The 19,160-nt window shown below is 40.8% G+C and overlaps 1 protein-coding gene and 1 long non-coding RNA gene across 4 annotated transcripts in view; one reads left to right on the forward strand and one right to left on the reverse strand.

Moving 5' to 3' along the window:
- The window catches only part of ESR1 (estrogen receptor 1), a 259,159-nt gene that overhangs the window by 10,542 nt on the left and 229,457 nt on the right, over positions 1–19,160 (reverse strand). For 2 of the 3 annotated variants that reach the window (XM_082405482.1, XM_082405483.1), the window contains exon 7: positions 18,213–18,346. In XM_082405482.1, coding sequence (XP_082261608.1) covers positions 18,213–18,346 — 134 coding nt within the window. Of the gene's footprint in view, positions 1–15,989; positions 16,268–18,212; positions 18,347–19,160 lie in introns of those variants that run through there. The other variant, XM_082405484.1, reaches the window with a different exon arrangement.
- LOC309634950 lies at positions 4–18,550 on the forward strand. Its single transcript, XR_014248520.1, has 4 exons — positions 4–10,853; positions 16,228–16,278; positions 16,719–16,900; positions 18,216–18,550. It is a non-coding gene; the product is annotated as an uncharacterized lncRNA (long non-coding RNA).

A 19,160-nucleotide genomic window follows, 5' to 3' on the forward strand; every position in this document is an offset into this window, starting at 1 on the left:
AAGGCTCTAATCATCTTATATCCAAACATTCATTATAAACACATGTAAGCATTTTACTACTTTATCATATTTTCTACTGTAGTCGAGCCTGGGCATCTGCATTAAAAGACATAGCATTTTATTTTAAATTAGTTCAATATTATTCCTCCTTTATGACAGTTGTGAAACTACATGAAATTACATTTTTGTAAAAAAAACAACGTATAGGGATAAACTGTTATCTATTTCGCTTTGGGCTAGTCAAAGGGATATGCATGTTTTATTAGACTGGTATTGGTTCCTGGCAATTGTAAGAGATTTATCCCCAAGCTTTGTGATCCCCAAGCATAGCTGTCTCTCAGACTCTTCTGTGGGGTCTTCCAAGATGTGGCTGCTCAGGTTCCACCCAAATCTGCTGACCGAAAGCTGAGGGTGGAGCTCTTGTATCTGTGCTTCTTAAAAACTCCCCCTTGGGCTTCCCTGGTGGCGCCGTGGTTGAGAATCTGCCTGCCAATGCAGGGGACACGGGTTCGAGCCGTGGTCTGGGAAGATCCCACATGCCGCGGAGCAACTGGGCCCGTGAGCCACAACTACTGAGCCTGCGCGTCTGGAGCCTGTGCTCCGCAACAAGAGAAGCCGCGATAGTGAGAGGCCTGCGCACCGCGATGAAGAGTGGCCCCAGCTTGCCGCAACTAGAGAAAGCCCTCGCACAGAAACGAAGACCCAACACAGCCATAAATAAATAAATAAATAAATAATACTTTAAAAACAAAACAAAACAAAAAAGCTCCCCCTTGATGAGTCTGATGCTCAGCTAGGATTAGGAATCACATGATTACCATGATTTGTTCTTTTGTAGCTACTACAGTGTAAGCTCTTGAAAACATTGACCGTTATCTTCGGTGAAAAATGCCTTATCATGATGCTGAAGCTACTTTGAGAATGTCCTCTCCTTTCATTTCCTTGCCACATTGTGGTCCTCCATGCTTCTTTCCCCTTTCTGGCTGGGCTGGTTAGAATAGAGATAACTCTTAGGATGACCATGGAAGTCACCCAATTAATACTGCAGAGTCCCTGCACGACCACGTGGAAGAAGGCTCTGACACTAACCTATTCAAGCACCCAGCACTGGTAAGTAAAGAAGAAACAAACCTCCATTTGTTTGGGCCATTATACATTTTGGGGCCTATTTGTTATAGTTGTCCTACTCTAATGCAATATGAGAAGTGTTTTATGACTTACTGACTGTATAAATGAATACATTTGTATAAAGACAGATGAAGTCAGAGGGACGCTTTGCATACCTCCTTTTGTTGCCATTTTCCACATTTCTAAGGGCTTCGATTGCATAGTCAGAAATTATTTCTCTTCCCAAATGCCAATATTGCCACATTTTGTTATAGAAAGCATGATCTAGATTCTAGAACCGCCTCATCATCCCCTGTCATACTAACCATTCATTCTGAATACTAACATAATTCATAGCAACCAATAAGTTCAAAGAATCAAGAGGTAAGCCCAGGATGCCAGAATGTTTAGTTAGTTATCATTCAAAGATGCAGCTCCCAACATTACTAAGATTTCAGAGATTGCTCTATACCATGCAGGAACTGACTTCTCATTTTATGAATTGAACAAAAAGAGTATTGCGATGAGCAATATTTGTCCATATGTAGGAAACTTCCATCCTTCTACCAATGTGTGATTATTTACTGAAAGGTGAAGAAGTTGTTCATAGCCCAATCCTCGAGCAAACGTTTACTGTTACTCTAGACTTTGTAAGATCTTACACTCCTCCAGGTTGTCTTCTAAGTGGTCTCAGTGAGAGGGATCACAGCGAAGGTCACAACACAACAGGGACCATGGCGGTCTTTTTATTTTGGCATCACTATATACCCGTGACTGCCCTTTTGGCACAGATGACTATGAACTCATCTATGAATGATTCAGTGACTTTCATCAATTTAATGTAATTTTTAATGAAATCTAATAGATTTTCTTGAAGGTGAATACTTGGTATATCAATGCATTCAAGCAGACTCAAGAGACAAATCTCTTAATGATTTGAATGATTTCAGATGGTGAAACTGATGAACTGATTTAATTGGCCTGAAAAGAAATCTCAAATGTGCACTTGAAAAAAAAAAAAAACAATTTTAGTGGCAGCCACGTGTCTCAGTTTTATATATGAAAGTCTTTACTTTTTGTAATAAATAGTATCCTAGCCTTATACCTTTTAGGGTGAAGCCATTATGAATCTATATTGCTTAGGAGCCTTCTTTTTGTTAATTATGTCTGTAATATATTAAGAAACAGCCAGGGTTCTGATTTTCCTATTCTCCAGTCAATTACTACCTTTCTGAGGTCAAGAAGAAGACAGTCTGAAGAGACACTTGATGGAAACTGTGCAGCCCATCTAATACAAAGGGGTTTGTTCACAAGGTTCCATGGGGAACGCCTAGTTCAGGTGAGCTAGCCTGGTCTCAGGAGGCCTTGAGGGTTTCACTTTTTTCCCAGAAAAGGCAGGTTAAAACATTCTGGCTGAATTTGTTTCCCTGCATCTCACCTTTTCTCACCTGGCATTTCAAAGACAATGGAGCAACAACGCAGAGCAGGGAGTGGCTCTTTACACACGTTGGGGCAGATTTATTTTCCAAAAATGACCACAACAATATCTCCCATCCAACATGCATCTCTACAACGTGATCTTGGCACTCCTGTCATGGAGATGGGCGGGTTATGGCCCTCCCTTGAGTCTGGGTGGACCCATGACTTGCTTGCAATCAATAGAATGGAATAGAGGTGACGCCACCTGGCTTCTAAGGTATGACATGCCTGTCATACAAGGCATACAGCTTCTGCCTGTCATCTGGGACACTTGCTTCTGGAGGCCTCACCATCTTGTAAGGGGTACAGTGCAACAGGTAGTGAAGAAGCCAAGGCCACAGATAAGCATCCCAGTGGATAGCTCCAGCTGATGTCCCAGCCAACAGCCAGCATCAATCGCTGGCATGTGAATAAAGTCCTTTAAGATGTCTCTGGCCAACGACTATCAAATTACTCCCAGTGGATGACCCTCACCTGCAGCCCCAGACATGGTGGAGAAGAAACAGTCCATGCCCTCTGTGCTCTATCCAAATCCATGACTAATAGAATCCAAACCTGTTTTTTCTTTTTTTAGCCATTAAGTTTTGGGGTAATTTATTATACAGCAGCAGTAAACAGAGCACACCTGGATATCTGCACCAGACATTCAGGGAGGAAAATGACCCAGAACCAGCAAATTGGAGACTAGACTCCTGATCTGGAACATCATGAGATGAAACAGCATTTGAATACTTCCTGCTCCACATTATGAATCCTACAGCGTCTCAATGCCTTGGCCCAGTCCTGACCTTCACTCTTGTTAGTATAATGGTCAGGGCTTGAGCCCATCCTATCAGGCCCTGTACACAGTTAACAATTTTCATAGGAGGCCTTTATCCCTAACAACTGCCCAGCTGATTATCAAAATATATGGATCTTCCCTTAACTGGCAACCTCAGATATCTGCACCCTACTTTCTTATCAGAGAATAAAACACTCAAATTCTCAGTTGCATAATCTTGATCGAGTGCTGGTTGTGAGAAATAGACCTTGTCAAGATGTGCCTAAAGGAGAGTTTTTATGTGGAACAACTAGTCTATTTTATTTTATTTTTATTAAAAGCCAGTGGAGCTTATAATAGAATGTGTTCCCTTTGCTTTGGCCCAGCAAAGGAAACTGAGAGCCAAATTTGTGGCCCACTCCTAGCAACTGTACAGATGGACCACTGTGTGCTAATCTGACTCCTGAATTTATTATTTTCTTCACATTATTTTCCTTTTTTTCAGATTGTGTTAATTACTGCCTTACTCCCTCTGCATCACATGAAATTTAGTAAGCCAGTTCTAATCCTCTGTGGAATAGGCAATGTAAAAACAAAATAATGAACCGGACACCCCTCCCTCCTCTGCCAAGTTAATAAACTGGGTTAGTGTGAATACAGATGTTTATAAAACATCATTAAACGTTCATCTGACTTAACTGCGAAGCCAGAAAAAATGACATATGACCTAAGAATATATAGTTGGTTGAATGCACATGTTCACATCATCCTGAGTTGAACAGCACTATTTAAAAACCCTGTGATGAGCAACGCTGGTCACTGTGAAGTGACACCTTCTTGTGTGACTGTAAAGTCCACCCCTTCTTGGTGCTGGTTTGCATATTTATCTCCAGAACCACAAAGATTCAGATATATTTTTTTCCCCTTTTTTCCTAGATAGAGAATCAAAATGGCGAAATGGCTGATAGTTCTTGCTGATTATTTTGAAAAAGATAATTAGTATCCACAATTACTATTTCAGAAAGATAAGTGGACATGTAGATGATACCTATTCTTTAGATGTATCAGTTCCATCATTTCAAGTGAGCTCTACAGTAGATGAAAATTGTGTTGAAAAAGTATCACATGACTGTGACAGGCTTATCTCATTTCTCCTTAATAGAGCCTTGTGAAAGGACGTATTACGTTGCAAAAAGGAGACACAGAATTCCAGAATTATGGATTTAACTTCAGTGTTTTTCAAACCATTTTGAGCATCAAAATCCTTTTAAAAGAGTGAACTTCACATGAAACATTCACATAGTTTATAAACTGAATGAAGTCAAACTTCTCTGATTAAAGCAGGAGAAAGGGAGAGGGGGAGACTGGATCCTGCTCCCTCAACCCCTCCTCCTCAGCCTCACGTCCCCATCCTCTGGTGACCAGAGGCTCCTTCTGAAACATGAGGCTCTAGCAGAAGGTTTACAAAGCACTGATCTCAGGACGATGCCAAGTCAAGCCACAGACTGGGAGAAAATATTTGCAAAAGACACCTTTGCTAAAGGACTCTTAGCAAAATACTCAAAGAACTTGAAACTCAACAAAAAGAAAACCAACAACCCAATTAAAAAATGGGCAAAAGACCTGATACTTCACCGAAGAAGATATAGAAATGGAAAATAAGTATATGAAAAGATGCTTCACCTGGCATTTCATCATATGCCAGTAGAGAACTGAAAATTGGAACAACAATGAGATACCGCTACAGGTCTATTAAAACGGCCGAAGTCTAAAACACTGACAACAGCAAATGCTGACGAGGATGTGGAGCAACAGGAACCCTCACTCATTACCGGTAGAAATGAAAAATGGTGTAGCCACTTTGGAAGACAGTTCGGCAGACTTTTACAAAACTAAACATACCCTTTCTATATAAGCCAGCAATCATGCTCCTTGGTATTTACCCAAATGAGTTGAACATTCATGTCCACACAAAAACCTGCACATGGATATTTATAGCACCATTAATCATAATTGCCAAAACTTGGAGGCAAGATGTCCTATAGTAGGTGAATGGATAAACTGTGGTACCTCCAGACAATGGAATATTAGTCAGCGCTAAAAAGAAATGATGCGACAACTACTGAAGCCCACGTGCTGCAACTACTGAAGCCAGTGCTCCGAGAGCCTGTGCTCCACAACAAGAGAAGCCACTGCAGTGAGAAGCCCGCGCACCGCAACGAAGGGTAGACCCCGCTCACCACAGCTAGAGAAAGCCCGCACGCAGCAACGAAGACCCAATGCAGCCAAAAAAAAAAAAAAAAAGAGACGAGCTGTCAAGCCATCAAAAGACATGGAAAAATCTAAAATTCATATTACTGACTGAAAGAAGCCAATCTGAAAAGACTACATAATATATGTTTCCAACTACATGACATTCTAGAAAAGACAAAACTAAGAAGACAGTAAAAAATATATCAGTGGTTTTCAGGGGTTAGGGAAATGGGTGGGTTGAATAGTCAGAGCACAAAGGATTTTTAGGGCAGAATGTCCTAAATGTCCTAAATAACATACAGAGTGGAAACTACTCTGTACAATACTATACTGATGGATACATGTCATTTTACATTTTTTAAAACCCATAGAATGTACAACACCAAGAGTGACCCTTAACGTAAACTATAAACTTTAGGTGATAAAGGTATGTAAACGTTAAGTTCATTGGTTCTAACAAATATACCTCTCTGGTGTGGGATTTTGATAATGAGGGAGACTGGGGGTGGCGTGGAGGGGGGCAGGTTACATGGGAAATCTCTGTACCTCTCCCTCAGCTTTGCTATGAACTTAAAACTGCTGTAAAAAATAAATTCTACAAATAAATAAATAATTTTATTAATTTTTAAAATTGAAGGAGAGTTGATTTACAATGTTGTGCCGATCTCTGCGGTACAGCAAAGTGACTCAGTTATACATATAGACATTCTTTAAATAAATAATTTTTAATGTAAAAAGGCCCCCTACTGATCCACTCATTAATTTACTTGTTGGGAAACAGAGGCTCAGAGAGGTTAAGGAGCTGGGGCTAGTGGATGCTACTGCTGGGAGGGTTTTCAGACAGAACAGCAAGGCTGGACTTGCCTGAGGTCACCCTGTGGGTAAATAAAGGGCAGAGTTGGAACAAGCACCCAAATACCCCTCACCCCCGGCCAGTACTGAAAGGCTACACAAAGAATTTCCTAACTTCAAGGTTTGTGAGAAACTAGAAATGACTGCCAATAGCCTCGCCTCCAGAGATATTTGAGAAAACTAATAATTTTCCTGGAATGATTTAGGAGCACTCCAAATTTTCCAAACAAGGTGCAAGATGGTGTGAAGAAGAAGTGCTGGTGGACCCAGGCATCTTCTAAGAGTCTCTTTAATTAAGAACATTTACCAAAATGTTAACAATGATTACTTTTGTGCAGTGAAATTATGATTACTTGGGAGATTATTTTTCTTGGTGACTTTTCTGTATTTTCCAAGTTCTCTGCCTCAGGCATGTATGCCTTTCGTAATCTGGTAGAAGAAAATGCTATTGAAAATACAAAGTCAAAGTGCCTTTCATTTCTATTATTTCACAAGCTTTGTCAATGCCTGGACTGACGAGAGGGAAACAGAGCTGGTGATGGATATTCCAAGGACTAAGGAGCTTGCTGTAGGGATATTACTTATTACTATTTTCATAATACTGCTATCATCCCTAAGGCTGTTCGCATTTCTGAAACTCTTCAAGGTTTGCCATTTCGGCAGAAAAGGGAACTAACAAATTTGTTACTAAAGCTTTGGAGAAAAATTTTCTTGGTTGGAAATACCTCCGACATGTCATCGGTAACCTGAGCTACTTATCTAAGTACAGAAAAGATCAGTTTTGTCCCACGAGGACTGGCAAATTGGAACGCAAAGGAAGCAGAGCATTAAGGTCTTACTAGAAGGTGCTGAGTCCTTGGCTTTAACTGAACACGAAGTTTATATTATCTCACTCAGAGTAACATCCGCTCTACCAAAAGTAAGGGCTTCACCGTCAAAATGAAAATGCATTTTACATTCTGGGTTTAATTCACCAGTATTGCTGCTGCCAATTTTAAAGAACAAACAAACTGCTCCTGCCGATGCCCCCTCCTGGCAGTCATGCTTAGCCATCCTCGGAGCTGGACCAGGGACCCCAGTGTCTGACTGCTTCCAGCTGCAAGAATCTGGAGACTCGATTGCTCTTGATCCCTGGGATCCATGAGATCAGACAGGGCACTCTTTGAACCAGCAGCTTCTTGATCACCAGAGAAGGGCAAGGCTAGAGCGGTAGTGGGGTCGCATGGTAAGCTGTTCCTCCAAGCTCATTATTGACTAGGAAAGGTCGTGTCAATCACACAACGCCCCAGAACCCAGAGCAAATGAAATCGTTGGAGGAGGCAGGTTGTCCTTCCCGAGATGAGTTTTTAAAGGGAGGTTCACTTACGGCCATTCAGCCTCTTGTCTTTCTTTTTATAAATATCCCTCGGTAAAAACAGTGGCAAAGGGACCAAAGGCAGAGGGTAAGATACTAAATGCCAACCCTCTGTGCATCCTGACTGCTTAGAATAAGAGCAGTTCACCAGCACAGTGTCTGTGCAAGTCATAAAATTTAAAAATGACATAACAAGCGCCTATATAGATAATAGATAATAAAATACAACAACATTCTCTGAAGCGATAATTTGCTTCCAGAGGAGTGAGCTTGGGATGCTTGTAATGTGATGTTTATAACATGTCCTGCGTAGAAATTCCTGCCTGGGAATTTCACAGCTGAGCGCAGTAGTTGGGCTGGAGGAAGCTGTCTGCATCTCTACCTCTGAGGCGGACGCACCCACCTCTGTCTTCCACATGCATGAAAAGGTTACATTTATGTAAAAGTGCAATTTGATCAAGTTTTCTGGGGCAGTAGGCAATATGTATCAAGAGACAATGATATTTATACTCTTTCACCCAGCAATTCCACTTTGAGAAACATTATCCAAAGTAATAATCACAAGCAGGCAAAAGACAATTATAAGAATGCAAAACAAGCGTTGTTTATAATAACAAAAGAGAGAAGTCACTTGTGTTTAACAATATCAGATTTGTTAAATAAATGATCTTATATCTTCATGAATGATTATGCCAGCCATTTAAAGTCTTATTTTTATTTATTTATTTATTTATTTTTATTGTTTATTTTTGGCTGTGCGGCTGGCGGGATCCTAGCTCCCCGACCAGGGATTGAACCTGCACCCTTGGCAGTGAAATCTCAGAGTCCTAACCACCGGACAGCCAGGGACTTCCCTACAATCTTATTTTTAAAGAGAGTACATGTGTATGATCCTAATTAACATGCGTAAATATAAAGATGAATATATATACACGCAGTACGAAAAGAAAAGAAAATAGTTTTGAGCACAAATTAAGTGTTTGTTAGTCTAAAGTAGGCACTGTATTGTAAAAGCTAACCTGTATTAACAGGTAGGCACTATTATGCTCGCCATTTCATGGACCAGGAAACAGGAGCCCAAAGCGTTTAAGTAACTTGTCCAAAGTCATACTACTAAGTAGCAGAAAGGGGATTTGAACTTGGAACTAGACTTCCTTGCTCTTAACGCTTATACTCTATTGCAGTAAGATCCATCAAAAAGTCCACATGGTGGGTTAACCTCAGGTGGTTATTTCCTTAATAATATATTTTGTTATTCTAAAATTATCTAAATTTAACATATTTTTTTGTAATCATAATTTTATTTTTAAAAAGAACAGTTCTGAAGTCAGAAAGAGAAAAACATATACCGTATTCTAACGAATATATATGGAATCTAAAAAAAAAGTGGTACTGATGATTCTAGTTGCAGGGCAGGAATAAAGAGATAGACGTAGAGAATGGACTTGAGGACACGGGGTGGGAGGGGGACACTGGGGCGAAGTGAGAGTAGCATCGACATATATACGCTACCAAATGTAAAACAGATAGCTAGTGGGAAGCAGCAGCACAGCACAGGGAGATCAGCTCGGTGCTTTGAGATGACCTAGAGGGGTGGGATAGGGAGGGTGGGAGGGAGGCTCAAGAGAGAGGGGATATGGGGACATATGTATGCATATGACTGATTCACTTTGGTGTACAACAGAAACTAACACAGTATTGTGAAGCAATTATACTCCAATAAAGATCTATTAAAAAAAAAAAAGAGCAATTCTCTTTTTATATCTGTCTTTATCTTAAGATCGTGGGGTCCCCGAGGTAGAAACTGCCTTACTAATCACTGCTACTATAATCACTACTGGTATGACCATGGGGTCACTTTGATGGAGCATCCCTAGGGTCCAGGGAGCAGTCCACATGGCTCACTTTATGCAAACTAGTATGCAGGAACTACTACTACCTCCCATTTTACAGATGAGGCAACTAGAGGCAGCTTTTCCCTTCCAGCACTTAATGCCTGGAAAAGTAGTAAATCCTCAATAAATGGTAGTTAAGCTAACATATAGTAGCTTATAAATCCATGGATATCACTCAGTTCAGTGGGGGTATTGCTGTCTGTCTTATATGCCAGAAGAAAAACAAAACCTAAAAAGTAGATATAAAGTAAAAACTCAGAGAAAATAGAACCGAAGCAACCTCAAGCTACCTCAACATACAAAAGTAGCCGTATCCCCGGGGGGAAAGTGCTGAAGGAGGCTGGGGCTGATGTGGTGCTCAAGGACCAGGACCCCATGGGAGAGGCAGGGAGTTTGTTTTTCCATCTTTCTTTCAACCCAAGAGAAGCAGTCAGATGTAGCCGTGGGCACACACATGAAAGGCTACACCCAGAAATAGGTCTTCCAACTAAGTGTAGGGGTGTTTGGTTTAGACTGAAAACTTGACAGTCTGACTTTCCATTTAAATGTTTCAGGAAGAATACATATTCCAATATGGCTTTTACTTGTTCAATGAGTATCATGCAAGGAAAGGAAAACCCCATTAAAAAACAATATTTTATTTCACTTCTGAGCTCAAGAAATTAGTGGGATTTTGTTGCTGTTTTTCTCATGGTCTTCTTCAGTTCAAGTGTCAACACACATTTAGATTTATAGTTCAATGTGCCAGGCATGAGGGCAAAGAGAGGGCATCTATGGCCCTTCCAAATATAGGGCCTGAGTGTAATTCTTGTCCTATGATTAGAACAGGGAGATCTTGACAGCAAAGTCTCTGCAGGAGATTAGATCACATAATATTTTCCCTCTAAAAAAACAACAGATTATAATAGTAATGATGATATTAGCTCATATTTTTAAGCTATCTTGTTATGTCGTGACAAACCTTTGGGTTAACAGGACTGTTTAGAATTACTATTTCTATTTTATAGTTGAGGAGACCAGTGAAGAGAGGTCCAGTGGCTTGATGAGACCCTGTTAGTTTAATGGTGGAGCCAGAACTTTCCCTCTTGCCTTTCTTCTGACTCCAGCCAAGTCCAACTCACCCTAATGACTCAGCTGAAGCATCGGTGCTCAGGTAAGGACCCTGCTGTCCGTCTCTGCGGACACTCTGCTTCCCTTCATCGTGACATTCTCTTATCTCATGACATTGAAATGATCTGTTAATTGCCTGTGTCCCCTGCCCAAGCCAATGTGTGAAAGACAGGCCTCCATTTCCTGTCCCCCATGCTGGGCAATGTTCTTTCTGAGAACTAGCAGTTTTTCCCCACAGTTTGCAGAATGGTTCATTTTATAATGTACTAGAGAACTAGTTTAACTTAGCAGACATTTCATCACCTACAGCAGTCGTTTTCAAACTAATTTCCACACACTGCTGAGAATTAAAAGAGGATTCTCAAAGGTCCTTAAACTGTCTCTTGGCCTTTTAAAATTGTGCGCTTTTATCTTAACAATATTCTAAAAAATATCATTAACACATTAATTTCAGAATGTTCTGTGTCAGTTAGATCAAGAGTTCTCAGTCCTGGTGAGACTGAAGTCTTGGTGGGAGCTTTAAACAAATGCCGATATTCATGGTTAATGATATCGGAATCTCTGGGAAGGGTCCCCGCAACAGAATTTTTTCAAAGACCCCCCCCAGAGGATGGAAACGTGTGGAGTATTGAGATGGACCCATCTAAATAATCCATATCATCTTTGACTGTTTCCTAAGTTACATATTTTTCACCCGTGCTGATGATGGCCTCAAGTCTAACAGTTATGTCTTAAGTATCTCAGAAAAATAAATGCAGAAGCAAACAAAATACATAAATGATGTGTTCTTGCCAAAACAGGGCGCTACGGAAGCAGAGGCTTTGCCATCCTTTTGGACACAGACAAGGCGGGAGGGCAGGGCCCTCACAAGAGGCTTGGTAGACTAGCAGACAGAGATCTGCCCCAGCAGGCTGCAAAAGGCAACTCGGTTTCTGCCAAGACATTATTACCAGTTTGCCTTTCAGTCTGTATTTAATTTGTGAATTTGTTTTGGTTTTGTGTGTATATAAGAGCTATGAACATGGAGTTTACACTCATTCATTTACATAATGTGATTATTCATATTTAAGCAACATACAAAGAGCATTTTAAGTCAGCAGTGGGGTAGTCTGTGGCATTTTTCTTTTTTTTAATGGTCCCGTATATTATTCAAACTTAAGAATACGGACAGGTAATTTCTGGACCCTAGAGAATGTGGGTGAAAATGGTGGTTGAATCCAGGACCTAAGAGACGGCTTCCGCCTTTGTCCATGCTCCTTGGAGCATAGAAGGATGGGCAGCTTCTCCTCCCTCTGAGGTTCTCGAATATGAATGGATAACTGCTCCTAATGTCAGGATCATCGCAAGGATTTCTAGGCTCCCAATGGCTCCTGCCTTTGCCCCGTCCAAAGAGTCTTCCCCAGGTTACAGGCACTCGGTTGGTTCCCCCAGTTCCTTAGAAGTTCCAAGAAGTCTCTGCAAGAAGACACAGGACCCAGTCCACCCCATCTGGTGCCTGGAACTATTCCACTCACAAGAAGGGCATCTTTGCCGTGAGAATGCAATTTTTTTAACCCCAAATGACCGGCGTGAAATCCCACTTCAGAATTTCCAGGCAGGAAGTTATGTATCATCTGCTAAGAAAAACGTGCCAGGGTTTTTGTATTTGGAGAGTCTACAGCTGACATTTATGTGCACCTATTATGTGCCAGGTACTAGATGGTCATTGTTTCAATAGTCACAACAATTCTGTGTGTTAGGTATCATTATTTCCATTTTACACATGAGGCTCAGGGAAGTGGCTTATCAAAGGGCATCCATCACCCCCTAGGTAAGTGCCAGAGTTGCTTCTCTTGAATGCCTGGGCTCTCTAAGACAAAGTCCATGGCGCGCCAAGTGTTCAAGAAATTAACGGAGGCCAAGAGGCTTAAGGCCACACCATTAGGTGGGAGCAAGGAAAGACTCCAAGAGCTGTCGACTGCCTACAGGATCCATCAGCCAGTGAGAAGACAGCGAACCACTTAATAACTATCAAGTGACATTTATCTCAAAATTACCACAATAAGCAGGCTCCCTGGAGAGGAAGGTTGGCATTATAAAGAACTCAAGAGATAATACAATCAAATCTTCTCCACTGCGACAGCAGCGGGCATACCTGACAATGTGTCTATCTGAGATTCCAAGGCTTGTTCCCATCAGGAACCTTCAACTGTTAAGAATTAATGATCCTTAATGTTTACAGTCAACATATTTACAGTATGTTTTTTAAATGTTCTTTCATCTAAATATAGGACTCTGAATCATTGTCTAACTTCTACACTTAAAAATATCAATGCAGTAAATAATTGTCTAAAAATTAGCAGAGAGAAAGCAAAGAATTCAGCTCCGAGAGAGGAAATAGTCTTTGTGATGGGAGCCTGTTATAATTAATCATGATTACAAATGCTTCTCTGACGAGAGTGCAGCCTCTGGTGAACATATACAAAGCAAATGGATGTCACCAGCTTCCGCATCAGATGTTTCATCAAGGCATCAAGATGACAAGATATGCCATTATTAACAAAGCAGAACTAGGTGACAGACAAGAGCTGGTACCATTTTTAGGTTTACATTTAATGTATATGCACCTGTAGGATATTCCATATCCTTTTTTCTTTAAATGAACACCGGGATACACACTTTAGAGATGTTGTCATAATTCTTCCTTCCTGGCATTTTACTTTCCTTTAACTTTCCACCTCGGGTTTTTAGCCCCAGTGGTTTTGGCTCTTTATTCTTCTTTAATACTCCATCAATTGAAAGAGAAATGTTGTCTGAAGATCAGTTTTGGATGAACAGGTAATCAAGGGTACAACATTTTTATAGCAGAAGGCTTTCCAGGAGTAACAAACATGCCTGCCAATGGTAACACCGGGATCCAGCAGGCAAAGAGTTGGAGTAATTGGAATTAGTTTGTGGGTCAGGAGAGGAAAGAAGATCCACTGTAACACAGAGGGCAGAGGAGCTGCAGTCAGGGGTCTCACAGGCTCTCCAGGGAGCCAGTTGGATAAAGTTACCTGGGAGTGAAGTACGTGAGGCTCTTCAGAATTACTGAGGCATATAAAGAATTGTGGTCAGAAAGATGTTCAGAAAATGGGGAGAAATAATTATTAAATTGATTTTGAAGGCCAAACCCAACATTTATTAGAGACCGTAGATTTATACGTATTAAGCTTTGACTCATGAATTTTTCCGAGTCTTGAAAAACACTTCCTAAATGGGTGGTGTTCTGAATGGGAGTGGATTCTGAAGGCTTTATGAGGATCACATAGGTGGGGAAAGAGGATGAGAAGAGGCAGAGTCAACTGATGGTGAATGCGGACACCACAGAGTTTTCGTTAAGGTCCATCAAAACTAAGGTTCAAATAACAATCAATTACTATCCATGAGATAATCTTGCTCTAAAATTTCTCTAAATAAAGTTAAATAGCACAATTAACAAAGCCTCAGGAGAACAGTTACGATCTCTATTGTTATTATTACCCTCCTGTCCTTGCATATTTTTTTAAGCCTAGCGGAAGGGAGGCCTTTAAACGAAAAGCACTTAATTTTATTGAAAAACAGGCATGAACTGACTCCGTTTAAGCCAGAGATTCTCATGAGTGATGATGACAGTTGTCACTGATTGAGGACCTACTATGTTCCAGGAACTGCTTTAGACACTTTATACACAGTTTCCCCTTGATCCCACAATAACCCAAGGAGATGGGCATTATTTTTTTCCCATTAATAGTCTGACATTACCTAGATCTATAGTACACTGAAAAAGATGATATGTTCCATCATGGTGGGAACAGCACGGGAAAAATGGGGACTTTCTAGGTGCTTCTGGTCATGCCCAGCAAATACGCGTCTATTAAATGACTGAATGGTCTAATACTTGTTGGCAGTTCACAGGCTGTGAGGAATTAAAAAATTTAATAGTTTATAGGGAAATTAGGACATACACACATAAAGAACCCATCCAGGCTAAAATAAAACACTGAAAAACCAAAACCAAAGAACGATGTCATTCATTTTCATATATTTGGCTTAAATTTCACTGTGAGAATTCCATAACTGACGAGTTATTGAATAAATGAATGAAATTATTGAATCAATTATTGCAATCAGTGCACCAACTGGCCAAATGCTAGATTGTGAGGTACTGGCTCTAAGAACTAAAATAGTCTGGAGAAGAAAATCTCATTATGGACTTGGGTTGTAGCAAGATTTCCTGAATGAGGTGAGATCTGAACTGGACCTGAAGAATTTGAAATATTGGAATTACAAAGAAGAAGTGAAGTCACGCTGGGTAGCAGGAACACAGTAAACGGGCACAGAACCTCCTCCCTGGGCCCCCTCTGTAGCTCCAGCTCCATCCTCCTCTCCCACTGCTGCTGCCTCACAGCCCTGTGCCCTGAGCTCATCTGCTCTGTTCGCATTTGCCCTACCTTGGACCCTGTCCAGCTAGTTCTCAGAATGCCTTGACGCTAGCGTTGATTTGGCTAGGGCATCTTTGGATTAACTAGCAATGCCTCTGTCCTTTGATGGGGAGTATAAAAACAAACAGTGTTTGTCCTATGGATGATTAGAGGCTTTTGCAAACAAAGTAATAAATTATTCTCTCTCAGAAATGATGAATACCTCCCACTCCCAAACAGCTGTGAAGAGGGCTTCCCCTGGAAATGTTGGCATTTGGGAGACCTTCTCAAGGCTTCCAGAAAGACATTCCTAGCAGGTCCTCATAACAACCTTTCAACTCCCCTTGTGTCTCAGCCCCAAAGTCAAGGCCAATGTAAACACACCCTTCTCAGACTTTGTTGACAGGGGCTCAGCCCAAAACCCAGGGTTCCTCCATACACTGAGGTCTTATTTCCCAGGGACCAGAAAAGCATCTTCTAGTGCAGGTTTCCTGAGTCATTCTAGCTTGGCTTCTGTGAGAGATTCCAGGAATTAGAGTCACTTTGTATTTTGTCTCATGACAGGTGAAGAGCTGCCCCTAATCAGAGCCATGAATTGGTTGGGTTTTTAGAAAAGTCCATACCTCCAGTTGTGGGAAAAAGCTGTTGATCGTCGTGGTGACCCTCATATGACTGATCACTTTTTGACTCTGAAAAAGGCCCTGAGCGCCACACCACTGTGTTTAGGAGTCATGGCCTTTTGGATTCTGTTTTTCAGGAACAATATGAGACACGAGGAGCTGTGCTCAGCGGCAGATCCGCTTTTCCAAAACAGAGCTCACTTTTGGAGTGGAAAGAGCGATTTCACTTTTCCCAGGTTGAGAGATGGCTTCTGTTTTGCTACAGCTCGTGAGCCAGCAGTGCCATCCTTACAAGAAAAGACTAGCTGCTGGTATCTCATGAAAAAGACAACTATAAACTCTGTCAGTAAAACAGTGCCTTGTATTTCCAAAATAGCGTTCCGACCCTCCTGGCGCAAGGGAGCTCACAGAAGATCCTGAGAAAGAGGTAAAAGAACAAGGATAGAGCAGGAAAGTTTAACTGGTGTCAGGGGGCAGCAGGTGGAGGTCCACATCCTGCGATGGGAAATACTGTTTGGAGATGCTGGTGCCAGTCTTTAATAAATACTTTCTTGTGAGGGCTTAAAGTTTTTCCTCTGGGATTTAACAAACTTAGGTCTATAAATCCAATATTTTGATGGCAAAAGTCCTGTCTTTTTTTATTACATAATATGAAAAGAAACACCCTCCCGTAGGAACAGACCAGTAATGCAGGGAAAAACTCTGCAGATCTGAAAGATATATTTTTGATTACCAAGATCAGAGCAGCTCCTTTTGTTGATTTTATAACTCCAGCTAATTTCACTTCCTGTCCGGGGTATTATTTCCTGGTAAAGGTAGGAAAAAAGTCCCAGCACTTGACAGGCCTGCCTTCTCTGAAATTAACAGCTTGCCCACATGAGAGACGTCGGCGTGTGCCAGCCCTCCATCGAAGAAGGAGCAGGTTCAGGACCTGGCACTGTGCAGCTGAGTGGCACTGCTCCCAGAACTCTCATCCAATAAAGAGCCATTGTGGGATCTGGACCCTTCAACATACAGGACAAATGACTCAAATGAAAAGCACAATGCACGTGAGTGGAAACTGAAACTTGAATGGAGCGGTAATCACTTCCTTAGTAGAGAGCACATTATTTTTCATGCAACTTCATTCTGTAATTCAGTCCCTGCCTAGTGTAATAGTACAGATTTCCATTTATCAGTTAAGTGAGAATGATTACTATGACAACCATTAAGCAATATAGGTTACTAGCATTGGTGGGGAAGAGAAGTGGAAAATTGTTAGGGGATATGGGAAGATCCGGATTGGCATTCATCAGGAAGAAACAAAACATCTCAAAAGACAAGGGAGTGCCGACTCTTTCCATATGGGATCAACACAAACTGTAGTTCAGCTATTAGGAACTTTGAGACCGTATTGAATGATGTAAGAAACTAAATCTAAAATCAGGTCCAGGGCTTCCAAACAGTTGTGATTTGTATGTGAGAATGAGGTCTCCGGCATGAGGTAGGCCTGAGGCTGGGGGACTAAGGTCCAGATTAAGGGCATCTACAGTGCAGATGACACCCCATTGTTAAGCTTCAGGTGGTACAGACTGGGGATCTAGTGCTTAGACTCAACTACCGAGGAGTTTGGGATGAGTCAGGGTGCTGATTCAGGCTGAGCCATAGTTTCCATCTGGGTGACCTGGAGTGACTCATTATGCAACAGCTAACCTCACCACCAAAAAAAAAAAAAAAAAAAAAAACAGATGCCACTCTCAGCTAAGCTTTCTCAAATGAATACATAGGAGGGAACAGTTGAATTAGACACCATGGTTCAAATGAAAACCACTCTTTCAGCTGGACCAATGTACCGAATTCCACGTTCCTCAGTTTTAGAACTAGGTTTTTCTATCTCTGAGCCAATTATATTTTTCAGCTAATCAATTTTGACCAGAAACATGGTCTGTCTCAAATAAGCCTCTTTGCTTATGATCTGGAACTTAGAATTGGTCACACTATCCTAACAGGGTCACTCGCTCTACTTACTTTCTGACATATACAACTAACAACAGACTTATGTCCACATACATGTACCACTTTAATAAAAACAACCCCAATATCTGTGAGAGGATAAAAGTATTTCAACAGAAAGGCCATTGGATTCAGTGTTCAATTTTTGTTTTTCATTCATCATTTTTGACCAGCATGGTTTCACCTCCATAAGTAATTTAAAAAGAAGATAGGCATTTTATTTTATTTATTTTTTTATTTTAAATGTGTTAATTGTTTCTATCAATTTGTGATTATGTCTTTGTAGTAGGTAGCTTGTACCTGGTTGAAAATACAAATAAATATTTCTTCTAGTAACCAGCATTAAAATTTCCCATGTTGTTCACTCACCAGAATTAAGCAAAATGATGGATTTGAGGCACACAAACTCCTCTCCCTGGAGATTCATCATACGGAACCGAGACGATGTAGCCAGCAACATGTCAAAGATCTCCACCATGCCCTCAACACATTTTCCCTGGTTCCTATGAAAACACAGGAAAAAGGAATTAAAGAACAGGAAAGCTTCCAGAAGACATGATAAGGTTCACATTCATAAAAATTTACTGGCTCCAAATCTGTAACAAAAAACCACAGCCCATTCTCTTCATGGAGCATGAACATTCATTTGAATTCTAGAAGGCAAGATGAAGAAAGATTTTCCATCAATAAAACATTTTCATTTCAAATTCTTAGAAGAGATGTATTATTCAATCCCAAAACCTGTCATGCTGAATACGAAGTTCTTCAACCTATAGGTAATTAAAAATGATTCGAATTCAGGTAAATAATTTTTCTAATAAATATTTTTCAAACTGCTACTATATTCTAGAAGTTGTGGTAGTAATGAGAATAAAAATAGGGCCTCTAATCTCAATATGCTCATGACCTTGAAATAATATAATCAGTTTTAATAGACTTATATAAAATGCTTTTGAAATACAGGACAAACTAGGAAAACTATGAGTTGTAGTTGTGCTGGAACCATTGGTGTTGCTTAGGATGACAGGTAAAGATTTGCCGAGTGGGTGGCATTTGAGTTGACACTTTAAGAAAATGTAAATAGGATTTCATTGAGCTGAGGTGTGAAAGCATCGTTGGAAGAGGCCCTAAACATGGAAAGGAGGAACAGTGTGAAAGAACTTGGAGCAGTGTGCTAGAAGCAGGAGATAGGAGAGTAATCTGGGAAAGAAGGACAATGTCGGTTGATGAAGGATGTCCTACATCATTATATAAGAAGTTTAGGCTTTTTCCCTGTACAACAGAGCTTTGGCATCAAGGATTTAGCATTAGTAGTTG

This window comes from Balaenoptera borealis (genome assembly GCF_965194805.1).
Source record: "Balaenoptera borealis genome assembly, chromosome: 9".
Lineage (NCBI taxonomy): Eukaryota > Metazoa > Chordata > Mammalia > Artiodactyla > Balaenopteridae > Balaenoptera > Balaenoptera borealis.